Source organism: Stomoxys calcitrans, chromosome 4, assembly GCF_963082655.1.
Source record: "Stomoxys calcitrans chromosome 4, idStoCalc2.1, whole genome shotgun sequence".
Lineage (NCBI taxonomy): Eukaryota > Metazoa > Arthropoda > Insecta > Diptera > Muscidae > Stomoxys > Stomoxys calcitrans.
The window spans coordinates 85,178,034-85,194,757 of record NC_081555.1 but is presented as its reverse complement, the minus strand read 5'-3'; the positions used below and the strand labels follow the sequence as shown (position 1 = coordinate 85,194,757).

At 36.9% G+C, this 16,724-nt stretch overlaps 1 protein-coding gene across 2 annotated transcripts in view; it reads left to right on the top strand.

Annotated features, from left to right (window-relative positions):
* LOC106090165 (neurogenic locus Notch protein) overlaps window positions 1–16,341 on the top strand; it is a 35,276-nt gene extending 18,935 nt beyond the window's left edge. For both annotated transcript variants that reach the window (XM_013256267.2, XM_013256266.2), the window contains exons 5-7: window positions 15,106–15,585; window positions 15,648–15,781; window positions 15,848–16,341. In XM_013256267.2, coding sequence (XP_013111721.2) covers window positions 15,106–15,585; window positions 15,648–15,781; window positions 15,848–16,087 — 854 coding nt within the window. In that variant the 3' untranslated portion in view covers window positions 16,088–16,341. The remainder of the gene's footprint in view (window positions 1–15,105; window positions 15,586–15,647; window positions 15,782–15,847) is intronic.
* Window positions 16,342–16,724: the final 383 nt, after the last annotated feature.

Here is a 16,724-nt window from a genome sequence, read left to right as displayed (position 1 = left end):
TAAACCGATCTCTCTATTTGACTTCTTGATCCTCTAAAAGCGTCAAGTTTTGTTTTATGACTTTTAATAACTGTGCTAAGTACAGTCCACATCAGTTAAGAACAAGATGTAGCTCCCATATAAACCAATCTTCCGATTTGATTTCTTGAGTCCTTACAAGCCGCGATTTTTATCCGATTTGGCTGAAATTTTGCATACAGTGTTCTGTTAGGACCTCCAACAACTGTGCCAAGTGCGGTCCAAATTGGTCTATATATTGCTCCTACATAAACCGGTCTCTCGATCACCCTTGCTTGGTCCCTAGAAGCTTCAATTTTTGCTGGTTAGACAGAAGTTTGGTATGTAGAATAAAATTGTGCTCTTCAACTAAATATATTTTATAGTAGCCGAACCGGGCCCATTCCGCTGCGCCTTCTTTAACTCTCTTATGTCTTTTTAGGGTGGGGACACTTCGCCCTGAATGTGGATATCGAATTTGTGCCACTGTAGCCCATGTTCGCCTATGACGCTGAACGCCAGCATTCGAATCCTGGCGAGAACATTGAACAAAATTTAAAGCGGTGGTTATCCCCTCATAATGCCAAGCCATGCATGGTCATGTAAATTCTTCCCAATGAGGTGTCGCACTGCGGCACTCCGTTCCCACTTGGCTATAAAAAAATTACCCTTTTCATTGAGTTTAAACTTGAATCGGAAAGCACTTATTGATGTGTGAGAAATTTGTCCCTGCTCCGTTCATGGGCAAAATTTTACTTTACTCCCATATGCCTTTCTTTTAAGTCTTATATTACCACTTTTACAATATTTCCCGTTTACGGGGTATTTCGGGGGTGAGGTGGCCACCCAGACACTTGAAGTTTAAAGTAAATATAAGCTTCGTGCTTTCAAATAGAATTTATGTGGTCCCCATATTGTCATGATCGGTAAATAAGTTCTGTTTGAGGGTAGAGTGGGCCTCAGGATCTTTGCACTAAAAATGGGTATCAATTTCGTACTGTACTCCCAAATAGCTTTTATAGAAGTCACATATTGCAATGGTCGGTAAATAGTCCGATTTTGGTGGTGTTTATAGGGTATTATTTTGCCTATGTTTCCTTCTAGACCAATCTATGCAATCTGTGAAAATTTTAAGAAAACCGGTTTAGCCGTTTTTGAGTATATGGAACAAACAGCCAAGCCGAATCCCATATACTCTTAATTGGTTAATATGCCTATTTTAGGCGTTTTAGGTGGTTGGTGTGACCCTTATACTTCAATATGATTTTTTATGCCAGATTCGTAATCATTTGAGCCCCATATTGATATAAACGTTCAATTTGTCTGTTTGGAGGAGTTTTGGGGTAAGGGCTATTCCTGGGTATTTGAAACCAATTTTTAATACCATACTCGCATTCTACTCTTCAATACCTTTCATTTGATACACATATTGCCATATCGGTCCACTCGCGATTTTGGGTAGTGTTTTTGGGGTAAGGGGGGAGGGTCCGCTCCCTTCCGATGTCAACAAATTAAAAAGTCTGTTCCTCCCTTCTGCCCATATACGCCATCTACTCCCGAATACTTTTCATTAGAGTCCCATATTGTTATGATCGTCCAATAAACCTATTTTAGGGGGTTTTGGGGTTAGGGCGGCCCCCCAATTACTTGTACACAATTTCTAAAATGAAATTAATACTCTACTCCTGAATACCTTTCTTTTGAATCCCATATTGTTCCGATCGGTACACTTTTATTTTTGGGTAGTACTTTTGGGGTAAGGGAGAGTCCGCCTTCCTTCCGATATCAAAAAATTATATAGCCTATGTTTCCTTCCAGACCAACCTATACAATCTGTGAAAATTCCAAGGTAATCGGTTCAGCCGTTTAAGAGTCTATACGGAACAAACAAACAAACACAAATTGATTTTTACATATAAGATAAATTTTAAGCAGAATGGATGATGGTGGGTTCCCAAGATTCGGTCCGGCCGAACTTAGCACGCTTTTACTTGTTTGTGCATAAATTGTTCGTTTGTTTCTATATTACACATGTGTTGCACTCAACCAAATTTGTTATTCAAAACAGCAAAAATCTTTGCTAATACAGCAGTTTTTGTCTGCTAAAAATGGGAAAGCAGACATGACTGCTGTTTCATCAAATATAGAGTTGCTGTATTAGCAAACATCTCGGTCAGCTAAATCAGCATAAAAAATTGTAGAACTACTGCTGTAATAGCAGAACTACTGCTATAATAGCAGCAAAATTAACTACTAATATTCAGCAGCCAGTGTTTGCTATTTTGAGCAATCTGTTTTCTATGAGTGTTTGTAGGCTTCACCATGATCAAAATTGCCACAAATTAACAATTTGTTATGTTAAGAAAATGGAGGCAAACTTAAATGCTGCTCGCGTTGTGATAGTTATTGATGAATGAAAAAATGCCTCAGCGTATTCCAGGCATATACACTCAGAAAAATTAGTCTTCTGATATCAGCAAATACTGTCTGCTGATATTTAATTGACAATTTTAAACTTTCGAACAAACCAATTCAAATTTTTTGAACTTCTATACTACATTTGAGGCATATTCTATATATTGGGTTGCCAAAAGGATTTTTTAAAAGAAAGTAAATGCATTTTTAATAAAGCTTAGAATGAACTTTAATTAAATATATAATTGCCATTTTGTTCGATAACCTTTTGCCATCTTCCTGGCAAATTTAGTATTCCACGCTCATAGAACTTCTGGCCTTTACCTGCAAAAAACTGAACCAAGTGCGATTTTATAGCCTCATCATTGCCGAAAGTTTTACCATTTAAGGAGTTCTGCAAAGATCGAAATAAATGGTAGTCTGATGGTGCAAGGTCAGGGCTATATGGTGGATGCATCAAAAGTTCGCAGCCAAGCTCACTCAGTTTTTGGCGAGTGACCAAAGATGTGTGCGGTCTAGCGTTGTCCTGGTGGAATATGACACCTTTACGATTGACCAATTCTGGTCGCTTCTCCTTGATGGCTGTATTCAATTTGTCCAATTATTGACAGTGAACATCCGAATTAATCGTTTGGTTCCTTGGAAGCAGCTCAAAATATATATATATTGTTGTAAACAATCCATTTTTCAACTCCAGTTATGATTCGTTTTAAAAACGGATCGAATTCATTGCGTTTAAGGTGCATATCACAAGCGTTGATTCGGTTTGTTAAATGCATGTGGTACCCAAATATCAAGCTTTTTCACCAGTCCAAGACTTTTTATGTGATAATGAACGGTTTATTTTGGTATATTTAACTTCTCTCCTATCTCACGCTCAGTTACATGACGATCCCATTCGATTAATGCTTAAAATTTGTCAACCCCGACTATAAGAAAAATCAGCAATTACTTTTTGGGCAATCCAATAATAATAAAACAATTTGCCAATTTTAGGCGTTAATTTTTTGTTCAAAAGCGTAAATATAATAGTAGTAGTTATTTTGTCGGCTGTTATTTAAAATCGATCAAAAATTAGTAAATTGGAAAAAATTATGTTTTATGCTTATATGAAAGATAAGATAGAATATAAAAATTTTTGAATATTTATGACAATTTGAAACATTTTTTTAATTTTTTACTGTTTGAAAACAGCAGAAAATGTTTGCTGTTTTAGCAACAAATTGCTGCTGTCTCATTTTCAGCAGACTTTCTGCTCTTACAGCAAACATTGTTGCTTTTTTTACAACAAATTTCTATGAATGTACTTCTTGTTCACTAACATTGCTCTGCTAATGCCCATATGGCTGTCGCGGCTTCAGACTTAGTAGCTCATTCTTGTGGTATTTATGCAAAATCATATGAAAATTGGCATATGTGATGCTGTGATGCTTTCTTTCAAGAAACTTTTTCAAATCATCCATCAAAATTTTTCGCTATTTTAGGATGATTTCAACGTTTTACATGTGTAATTGGATTGATTGCAACAATAATAATATTATTGTCTCGCCTTCTCATCCACTGCTTAGTTGAATGTTGTAAAGGGTGATTTTTTTGAGGTTAGGATTTTCATGCATTAGTATTTGACAGATCACGTGGGATTTCAGACATGGTGTCAAAGAGAAAGATGCTCAGTATGCTTTGACATTTCATCATGAATAGACTTACTAACGAGCAACGCTTGCAAATCATTGAATTTTATCACCAAAATCAGTGTTCGGTTCGAAATGTGTTCATTCACCGTAACGTTGCGTCCAACAGCATCTTTGAAAAAATACGGTCCAATGATTCCACCAGCGTACAAACCACACCAAACAGTGCATTTTTCGGGATGCATGGGCAGTTCTTGAACGGCTTCTGGTTGCTCTTCACTCCAAATGCGGCAATTTTGCTTATTTACGTAGCCATTCAACCAGAAATGAGCCTCATCGCTGAACAAAATTTGTCAAAATTTGAACACATTTCGAACCGAACACTGATTTTGGTAATAAAATTCAATGATTTGCAAGCGTTGCTCGTTAGTAAGTCTATTCATGATGAAATGTCAAAGCATACTGAGCATCTTTCTCTTTGACACCATGTCTGAAATCCCACGTGATCTGTCAAATACTAATGCATGAAAATCCTAACCTCAAAAAAATCACCCTTTAGTTCTCATTCGATCAGATAATTTCTTTTCTTTCTTCAATAATCAAATCTTCCTCCTAACAAAGTTCTCATGGTTATTGGTTTGACTTCCTTCGGAGAAAAATAGCTTAACGTAATAAAATGCGTGACCGGTAGTAATATGCAAACATAAATAATAGCAAAAAAGTTTGCCCATGTTCCTTAATGGAATGTTCATTGGTAAATTTGCAAATAATAGCAAAATAACCAAGTATCTAAAAAAAATTCCAATGAAAATTCAAATTTAGATAAAACTCAATGAAAATTTTTTTATACTTAAAGCGTTTCGGCCCCTTATTCCTGTTAAATGAAATTTTCAATTAAATTTTGAGGATGGATTCCTTGACTTGCAAGATTATCTAAAAAAACAAAATTTCTCAATTTCAATGTAAACCAAACTTCAATTACTTTTTAATATGAATATTTTTTTTTCTACAAAATTACTAATGATAACAAAGTTTTAGGAAGCAAAATCACATTAAAAAAATTTCCATTAAAATTATTTTCAACTGGCGCAAACTGTGTAATTCATTTTCAATTACAAAATGTTGCATGTACATGTTTGTATGCATATGCTTCAATTCAAATTATTCCAACAAATGACCTTGATCTTGAACGTTGCAGCAATGCAGGCGGCATAAAACGAAACACTTTTCTTATGTACATATTTGGAGTCCATTGACTCATTCATTCATTCAATAATTCCCAGTAGAATATACAAAACTAAACTGGAACTTGTGTTAGTACGATTGTATGCAGATCTCCGACAGATGATTTTAATCTTGAATCTTTGGACTGACTGGTCGTCCCCGTAACAACAACCCACATAATCGAATGCATTTCTCACCTCAGCAAGAATAATAACAACAACAATAGCGCGTGGACTTATAAGGAAATACAATTAATACAGATTTGTGATATTTTATCGAATATTGCTTGGTCAATCCGAGTACTTGACAGTCTTCTTCTCCTTAATTTGGGTAGCAGTTTACCTTGATACACAACAGAATGCCAATTAAAATGTAGTAATACAGCTTAAATGTTTGTTTACTTTTATTAAATAATTGTAAGTAGTTTTGTGAGTGAGCGAGGCACATTTAGGTGTATTCGAAAGCCATAGGTGTTTGCATCCATCCTACTTCATGTGGCTATTGGGTGATGAAGAGCTTCATTTAATATGATTTAATCTTTCATATTTTAAATGTTATTGGTAAAAAGGTAACGATATCCATTTACCACGCTTTCAAAACACTGAAAGATTCATTTCATCGTAAAAATCTAAGACAATCTAGCCATGTCCGCCCGTCCATCTGTCTGTCTATTGAAATCACTCTTCAGTCTTTAAAACAGAAGATATTGAGCTGAAACTTTGCACAGATTTTGTGTCTGTCCATAGGCAGTTTAAGTTCGAATATGGGCGATATCGGACTATATCATGACTAGAGTCCGGATTTTTATACAAAATCGAAATTTTCATATCTATTGTTTGGCAAATGCGGTGGTATTTTCCAATATATTTTTTTTGTTAACTTATATTGACTTGAAAACTTCAAATCCCGTAGTAAATATACAATATACAAACGCTTTGGCCAAATAATAGATGGAATAATTTCGATTTTGCGTAAAAATCCGGACTCTAGTCATGACATAATCCCCATCTCGATCGCATTTAACCGATATTTGTACAAATTATATTTTAGATCAGACTATATTTTTATGTAGCTGCCATATATACCAATCTCCCTATTCAAGTTTTAAGGTCTATAAAAGCCGCATTTATTACCCTATTTTGCTAAAATTTAGCGCAGTGAGTGGTGTTAATATACGCGTCGTGTATGGTCTAGATCGGATTATGTCTTCATATAGCTCCCATATAGACAAATCTCCCTATTTTAGGACTTAAGCCCACAAAAGTCGTATTTATTGCACAATTTTACCCGAACAGTTTTTCCAACTGCCGAGGCGACCAACTTCAACGCCTTGCCAAGAGGAGATCCGACAACCTAGGACCTGTACTTAGCTTGATAACACCTCAGTTCCAACCATTCAAAATTTCAAAGATTTATCTCAACCCGTTCTCAAAGGGCAATCTGCCCTTTGAGAACGGGTTGTTTTTTCGATTCTAGTTGTTTTTTCGATTCTATCCCACAGTGGGTTAGTTTTTTAATAGAATGCCTTCAAAATTAAGATAAAATAACGAAAATGTTAAAAATAGAAAAAATGGACTCGATGGGTTTTGGGATAGGTAATCCCAAAATCCACCCAAACTGACATGTCTACCGATTGGCACAATAAAGGTTTCAAATGAAAGGTATTTAAGAAGAGTAGAGTTCGAACTTGATATAATAATTCGAGCTCACGTGCCGGGAGGCCCGTCCACCCTTAAAACCGCCCAAAAATGACATGCTTACCGATTGGGGCAATATGGATATCAAGTGAAAAGTAATTAGAAGTAGAATACGACACTTATACAAAAATTTTTAGTTAAGTCCCGAGAGGGGGCGCCCCATCCAAAAAGTATACTTCCATTTTTTTGTCATTTCTTTTGTAAAACATCGAAATATTTGTCTCAAACCCAACAAAGTATATATATATACCTGATCGTCTTGATATTCTAAGTCGATTTAGCCATGTTCGTCCGTCCGTCTGTCGAAAGCGCTCAAAATTTTGCACAAATTCTTCCTATTAGTGTAGGTCGGCCGAAATTGTAAATGGACCATAATGGTCCATACTTATATATAGATGCTATATAAAGCGATCTTGATTTCTTGAGCCTCTAGACGGCGCAATTCTTATCCGGCTTAGTTGAAGTTTTGTATGAAGTGATTTGCTACAGCTTGCAATAACTGTACTAAGTATGGTATAAATCGGTACATAGCCTGATAAGCTGCCATATAAACCGATCTTGAATCTTGACTTATTGAGCCTCTATACCGCGCAATTCTTATCCGATTCGGCTGAAATTTTACATAAAGTGTTTTGCTACAGCTTCCAATAACTGTGCTAAGTATGGTTCAAATCAGTTCATAACCTGATATAGCGGCCATTTAAACCCATCTTGGATCTTGACTTCTAGAGCATCTAGAGACCGCAATTATTATTCGATCTGGTTGAAATCTTGTATGAGGTGTTTTGTTATGGCTTTCAATTACTGTGTTAGGTATGGTGTAAATCTGTTCCTAACCAGATATAACTCCCAGATTTGGAGATAGCTCCCATATAATCCCATCTCCCGATATGACTTCTTGAGCCCCTGTAAACCGCAATTTTCATCCGATTTGGCTGAAATTTTGCACATTGTGTTCTGATGTGACTTCCAACAACTGTGCCAAGTGGGGTCTAAATCGGCCAAAAACTTGATATAGCTCCGCGATGTCCATCCGATTTGGCTGAAAGTTTGCAATACTGTTCTGTTATGACTCTCAAAAACTGTGCCATTTACGTTCCAAATCTGTCTATAACCAAATATAGCTCCCATATTTTAGCAGAATCCATAGTGGTGGGTTCCCAAGATTCGGCCCGGCTGAACTTAGCATGCTTTTTCTTGCTTTCGATTTAAAAAAATGTGTCGATAGTTGAAAAGAAAAATATAGGAACTACCGAATGGAGCAAATGTCTATGGGCTACCAGCTCTGCCATAGGGGTATACATACTTAGTCATTCAATTTGTAACACCTCAAAATATTGATCTGCGACCCCATAAACTATATATATCTTGATCGTCTTGACATTCTATGTCGATCTACCCATGTCCGTCCGTCCCTTCGTCTGTTGAAATAAAGATAGGCTTCAAACGAATAGAGATATCCGTTTGAAATTTTGCGCCGATACTTCTTATTGATATAGGTCGTTGGGGTTGGAAGCCACCGTAGCGTAGACGTTAGCATGTCCGCCTATGACGCTGAACGCCTGGGTTCGAATCCCGGTGAGAACATCAGAAAAAATTTTCAGCGGTGGTTACCCCCTCCTAATGCTGGCCATATTTATGAGGCACTATGCCATTTGAAAAAGTGGTATGTAAAAACAAGTAAAAGCTTGCTAAGTTCAGCCAGGCCGAATCCCTCCACCAAGGATCGCATTTGTCGAGTTCTTTTCCCGGTATCTCTTTTAGGCAAACAAAGAAAAAAAGAAAATAATTGCTATGCTATTAGAGCTATATTAAGTTATGGTCCGCTTCGGACCATAATTGAATTGAATGTTGGAGACCATAGCAGAAGTCATTGTGTAAAATTTCAACCAATTCGAATTAGACGAATATTTGACACGTATGTTGAAGTCCATGGGAGAAGCCGTTGCACAAAATTTCAGCCAAATTGGATAATAATTGCGCCACTAGATGCTCAAGAAGTCAAGATCCCGGATCGGTTTATATGACAGCTATATCCATTATGAACCGATTTAAACTTTATTTGGCACAGTTGTTGGAAGTCATAATAAAACACCTCATGCAAAATTTCAGCCAAATCGGATAGGAATTGCCCCTCTTGTGGCTCAAGAAGTCAAGAACCAAGATCGGTTTATATGGCAGCTATATCATATATATGGCCGATTTTCAATCCCAACCGACCAACACTAATAAGAAGTAAAAATTGCAAATTTTGCTCATAAACATTCTACTAAGGAACAGGGGCAAACTACTCGCATATCAATGAGTGCAGTCCGATTCAAGTCCGAACGGCGTGCCGCACTGCGACACCTCTTTGGCATAGTGCCTCACAAATGTTGCCAGCATTAGGAAAGGAAAACCACCGATGAAGATCCTTCCTGATGGTCTCGCCACCCTAATAAGAAGTATTTGTGCAAAATTTCAAACAGCTAGCTTTACTCCTTCGAAAGTTAGCGTGCTTTCGACTGATGTACGAGCAGACGGACGGACATGGCTAGATCGACTTAAAATGTCATGACGATCAAGAATATATATATGCTATATGGGGTTTTAGACAAATATTATGAGAAGTTACAAACAGATTGACGAAATAAGTATACCACATCCTATGGTGGAGGGTATAAAAAATTACCATGTAAAAACTTCTCCCCAAAGGGGTATCGCACTGCGGCACGCCGCTTAGACTCGGCTATAAAAATGAGGCCCTTTATCTTTGAGCTAAGAACTTGAATCGGACAGCACTCATTGATATGTGAGAAGTTTGCCCCTGTACCTTAATGGAATGGTAATGTTCATGGCAAATTTGCAGTTTTGCATTGGGGATTGCAAATGGACCATATTGGTTCAAATAAAGAACATATGAACCGATCTCCGATTTTGACTTCTTTAGCATCTAGAGGCCTCAATTTTCAATTGATTTGGCTGAAATTTGGCACAAAGACTTCTGTTTTAACTTTCAACGTCCGTGTTAATGATGATCCGAATCGGTCTTTAAATTGATATAACCCCCATATAAACTTATCACCGGATTTGACTTCTTGAATCCCTAGATGCTTAAAATTTTGTCCGAATTTGGCTGAAATTTTGTAGTAAAAGTATCTTTATATGCTTTTCCCACACCAAATCCTGCCCAGATGGGTTAATAAGTAGATATAGATCCTATGTAAACCGATCCCTGGATTTGACTTCTGGATCTCTTAGAAGCCGCAATTGTCACCCAATTTAGTTGAAATTTTGCACGGTTTGTTTTGTTATGACTTCCAATTACTTTTGTCTCAAGTGCGGTCCCAATCGGTTTGTAATCCATTATAAATAGCTCCCATAGAAACCGATATCCTGATTTGAAATCTCGAGCCCCTCAAAGTTGCAATATTTGCCTGATATTTTGCACGTAGTGTTCTGTTACGTCCGTGTCAAATATGTTCTAAGTCTGTCAGTAGACTGATATTGCTCCCATATAAACCGATCTCCCGAAAAATCCTCTACGGCCTCCAGAAGCTTAAATTTTTGCCTGATTTGAAGGAAACGTAATATGTATAACATATATTGGGTTGCCCAAAAAGTAATTGCGGATTTTTCATATAGTCGGCGTTGACAAATTTTTTCACAGCTTGTGACTCTGTAATTGCATTCTTCTTCTGTCAGTTATTAGCTGTTACTTTTAGCTTGCTTTAGAAAAAAATGTAAAAAAAAGTATATTTGATTAAAGTTCATTCTAAGTTTTATTAAAAATGCATTTACTTTCTTTTAAAAAATCCGCAATTACTTTTTGGGCAACCCAATATATACATATATCCTTCAACTAAGTTGATTTGTATAAATTTTTCAACAAAATCCATTTCCAAAATTCGGCACGGTCGAACTTAATGCATTAAAACTTGTTTTTATAAAAATCTTCCGAGTTCGTCATATGTCAACTAAATTTTCGTCATCAACAACGTGTTTGAATATACAAACCCTATAATACGAAGCAAAATAGTTTACATTGAATTTCCTGCATTTAGTAAGAAAACTGAACTAAACTGCTTTTAAAAGTACTTTAAAAATTAATATACGTGGGCGTTTATTTTGATCCATTGACCAATTGTAAACACAAACAGTACCAAGAAGTGCACTCACTTCAAAGTTTAGCCGGAACTGTATTTATATAAGAACTAATGCGAGTTCTATTACTCAACGTCGTGGGTGTTTCTACAATTGTGCTAAATACTCTGTGCAAATACGAGTATGGCTAAAAGAAAACAAATTATAAAATGTAAAGTACCAGGGCGTTTTTGAATAAATTACATGCAGCTCATATTTGCTATATTACACTATGTTACTAAAGTTTTTGCAAAATTTTTTATAAATTTTTACATACACTATGTATAGAGTTCACCGTGGACCATAGGTTAGCATGTCGTCTATGACGTTGAAAGCATAAACCTAGAACTAAGTTTATTCGTAGCATGTCCATTAATTAAAGGCTGGTACTATGTTCATTTTTCACCGTTGAAAACCTTTGTTTTACGCGATTACTTTTCTGAAACACTACACACAACCAACAATGATAAAATAACAATTTTATTAAATTTCTACCATATGTAATGAGGGAATGTCCTATGGAAATCATCAAGTTTATTTGCTTTAAAATCTATTATCTAAAAAAAAAATAATCGGCGAAAAATATCGTGAAAAGCGAATACAGTACAACCCTTAACTCCGAAGTACGTGCTGCGGAATGTTTCAGAATTATCTCGCCACATGTTATTATATGCTCGAATTGTAGTGTTATCATCTGAAACAAATATTGGGTTGCCCAAAAAGTAATTGCGGATTTTTTAAAAGAAAGTAAATGCATTTTTAATAAAACTTAGAATGAACTTTAATCAAATATACTTTTTTTACATTTTTTTTCTAAAGCTAGCTAAAAGTAACAGCTGATAACTGACAGAAGAAAGAATGTAATTACAGAGTCACAAGCTGTGACGCCGACTATATGAAAAATCCGCAATTATTTTTTGGGCAACCCAATATATAAATAGAAAGAATACTATAGAACATCTGCTGCATGTGTCTCACACTGGCAATCAGAAGGAGTTCCACTTTAGGTACTCATTTCTTTGAGAACTTGTCTGATTTAGCGGATGTCAACAATTGCAAGTTGTTGGGCTTTTAAAGCGATCTGTGTGGTTCAACGGTAGGAACTAGAAGGCATTTTCTTCCTCCTGTGGTGGTTCAACGATAGGAACAAGAAGGTATCTTACTTCTTCTGTTCCTGTGGTATCACAATGGACAAAAACGTCTAAGTGAGTCTGATGGCAGAGTGCCACTTAAACCTAACCTAATCTAGCAATCCCCAAATGAACCGATCCTCCGACTTGACTTCTTGAATCTCTTGAGGCTTCAATATTTATTCTACTTGTTGGAAAATTTTTACTTGTAGTAAATGTATATCCTACAAGACCTACGCCAAATATTATTTCTGTTTTTACAACAATATTTTTCTGAGTGAATGCTTTTGTTGTGTAGCACCCATTTGAACGACTTACATACATTTTTATCTCAAACCATAATGAATAAATTAATTATTCACTACCAACGGTTATGAATCGGGTTTCAAAGAGTGGGTTTGTTTTTATACCCTCCACCATAAGATTGAGGGTATACCAATTTCGTCATTCCGTTTGTAACACATCGAAATATTGATCTGAGACCAAACAGAGCATATATATTCTTGATCGTTTTGACATTCTGAGTCGATTTAGTCCTGTCCGTCTGTCGAAAGCACGCAAACTTTCGAAGGAATAAAGTCAGGCGATTGAGATTTTCTTGAATACTTCTTTTAAGTGTAGGTCGGTTGGATTGCAAATGGGCTATATCGGTCCATGTTTTGATATAGCTGCCGTATAAACCGATCCTGGATCTTGATTTCTTGAGCCGCTAGAGGGCGCAATTTTTATTCGATTGGGCCGAAATTTTGCATGAAGAGTTTTGATTTAACTTCCAACAACGGTGCCAAGTAAGTTTTAAATCAGTTCATTCATAAAGCTCCCAAGTAAACCGATCTCAGATCTTGACATCTTAAGCCGCTAGAGGGCGCAATTATTTTCCGATTGGGCTGGCATTTTGCATGCATTGCTTTTTTTTGAAGTCCAAAAAATTTACCAAGTAAGTTCTAAATCAGTTCATTCATATAGTTCCCATATAAACCGATCTCGGATCTTGACTTCTTGAGCCGCTAGAGGTCGCAATTATTATTCGATTTAGCTGGCATTTTGCATGCATTAGTTTGTTTTGATGTCCAAAAACTGTACCAAGTAAGGTCTAAATCGGTTCATATCCTGATATAGCTTCCATATAAACCGATCTTGGGTCTTGACTTCTTGAGCCGCTGGAGGGCGCAATTATTTTCCGATTGGGCTAGTATTTTGCATGAATTGGTTTGTTTTGACGTCTAAAAACTGTGCCAAGTAACGCCTAAATCGGTTTATAACCTGATATAGCTCACACATAAACCGATCTTGGATCTTAACTTCTTGAGCCGCTAGAGGGCTCAATTATTATCCGGTTGGGCTGTTATTTTGGATGAAGTGTTTTATTTTAACTTCCAACAACTGTGCCAAATAAGGTCTAAATCAGTCATTTCATATAGCTCCCATATGAACCGATCTCGGATTTTGACTTCTTGAGCTGCTAGAGGTCACTAATATTACCTGATTTGGATGAAATTTTGCATGAATTGGTTTGTTTTTGACTTGACAACAACTGTGCGAAATATGGTCTAAATCGGTTCATAACCTGGTTTAGCTCCAATATAAATCGATCTTGGATCTTGACTTTTCAAGCTTCTAGAGGGCGCAATTATTATCCGATTGGGCTAGTATTTTGCATGAATTGGTTTGTTTTGACGTCTAAAAACTGGGCCAAGCAAAGTCTGAAACGGTTCATAACCTGATATTGCTCACACATAAACCGATCTTGGATCTTGACTTTTCAAGCCTCTAGAGGGCGCAATTATTATCCGAATGGGCTAGTATTTTGCATGAATTCGTTAGTTTTGACATCCGAAAACTGTGCCAAATAAGGACTAAATCAATTCATAACCTGATATAGCTCCCAATAAACCGATCTTGGATCTTGACTTCTCAAGCCGCTAGAGGGCGCAACTATTATCCGATTGGGCAGGTACTTTGCATGAATTGGTTTTTTTTTGACGTCTAAAAACTGGGCCAAGTAAGGTGTAAAACGGTTCATAACCTGATATTGCTCACACATAAACCGATCTTGGATCTTGACTTCTTGAGCCGCTAGAGGGCGCAATTATTATCCGATTGCGCTGAAATTTTGCATGAATTGGTTTGTTTTTGACTTCCAACAACTGCGCGAAGTATGGCCTAAATCGGTTCATAACATGATATAGCTGACATATAAACCAATTTCCGATTGTACTTTTGGAGCCTATAGAGGGCACAATTCTTATTTGATTTGGCTGAAATTTTGCACAACGACTTCTTCTATGTCCTTAAACAAACGTGTGAAATATAGCCCGAATCAGCCCATAACCTGCAATATCTCCTAATAAACAGATCTCCCGATTTTTTTTCTTGAGCCACTAAAGGGCGCAAATCTTTTCAGACTTGCCTGAAAATTTGCACAATGACTTCCAACAGCCACACCAAGTATGGCCCCAAGGGTTCAGAACTCGGTATAGATTTAATAGCACAACAATTCTTATTCATTATCCTTTGTTTGCCTATAAAGAGACATCGGGTAAAGAACCTGAGAAATCCGAACCAAGGTAGGGGGTATATAAAATTCGACTCGGCCGAACTTAGCACGCTTTTACTTGTTTTTCCACTTGCGGATTAAATGCAAGTGGCATGATAGTTTCATGAGATTAGTAACGTTCTTGTTACATAAAAAAAAATATTTTAAAGAAAAGAGCAAACAATGTGACAATCAATTTTGCGTCGTACATGATTTTTATTTCCCAGTTTCATTGGACTGTAACAGTGCGTCTCATAAACAAAAGACTTAGGAAACATACTTTTTTTCAAAACATTTTCAACAAGGAAAAGAAATGATGCAGTTATCTCATTATTTATGTTTCCATATTTCAGAGGAACAATGTCATCCCAGCCCTTGTGGTGTAAATTCCAAATGCGAAATTCTCAACGGTGTACCCACTTGCTCATGCTTGCCTGGTTTTGTTGGTAATCCCTTGAGCGGATGTCGTCATGAATGTGATCATGATGGCGATTGCAGTGCCCGTGATATGTGCAGTAATTTCAAATGTGTTCCCGCCTGTAATCAATGCGGCACTGGTGCCAGTTGCAATACTGTTACCGCTCATCGTGCGGTGTGCGAGTGTCCCAAAGGCTACATAGGCAGCCCCTATACTGAATGTCGCCCTGAGTGTTATGGTGACTCTGATTGTCCTGCCAGTAGGCCTGCATGTTTCTATGGAATTTGTAAAAACACTTGTGATGGTGCTTGTGGTATTGGGGCAGATTGTAAATTGAGAGGTTTGACGCCTGTGTGCAGTTGCCCCCGTGACATGACTGGTGATCCTTTTGTTATGTGTCGCCCATTTACACCGGGTAAAGCAAATTTGAATTATATATTTGAGTGACATTTTTAATCTTTTAAATTTTGTATTCAGCTGATCTGTGTGAACCCAATCCGTGTGGCACAAATGCCATTTGCATACCCGGCCATGATAATACCGGACGTGAGCGCCCTGTTTGCAATTGTCTGCCTGGCCACACTGGCAATCCTCTCAGCCACTGTTCCAGAGTAAGTTTGACATGACTTCATAGAAGTGAATATGCTTTTTTTATAATTTGGTCCCTCCACTTCCAGGGTGAATGTCTTAGCAATAACGAATGCCCCGACAACAAAGCTTGCATTAACTATAGATGTGTTAATCCCTGTATTGGTAAATGCGGCTCCGGTGCCATATGTGAACCTAAATCCCATTTGGCTGTATGCAAATGTCCCCATGGCTTTTCTGGAGATGCTTTGGTGTCTTGCCGCCAAACTACAGTACATCCAGTGGCACGTTACATTAATAACGATGGCTGCCATACTTGCGGCAAATAGACTAATCACTTTTAAGATATGAACTGTCACACTCAAAGCCAATTATTCAGTCATTATGCATATAATATAAAGCTCCAATAATTTTAACCAAACCTTTCCTAATTACTACTTATACAAGTACAATTATATTTGTTGTTTTTCATTTATATTTAATTTTTTTAATTAAACATTTTTAAGTTTTTTTATATTAATTTATTGCTTCTTTTAGTTACTTCTGCATATATGTAAATATAATAAATTAATTGAATAGACGATCGCTGGGGAAGTTTTTTCAAACAATACATCTGTTGATGGAAATAAGTTACAATGAAAATATAGAATGGCCTTGTGGTGAAACTGGGGTACTGAAGGCAATAATTGGGCGGTGTTAAATATATAATACCCTTCATCTGTTGGTGTTTTTTTCGTGAGTCATGATTTGCTCAAGAGTCGTGCATCAGCACTACAAAAAGATATACGAGTCTCCGTAAACTCCTCTCTCCCAAAAATATTGCAGAAGTCCGCACCGTCTTAACGTCCCTTGAGAAGGTATTTCGAAATGCAATAACCGCCCTTCACTGTCGCAGATCTCTCAACTAGATGGCTTTCAAAATTCACCTGTTTTGGGAGCCAGGCCACAGAGATATTCCAGAGAACT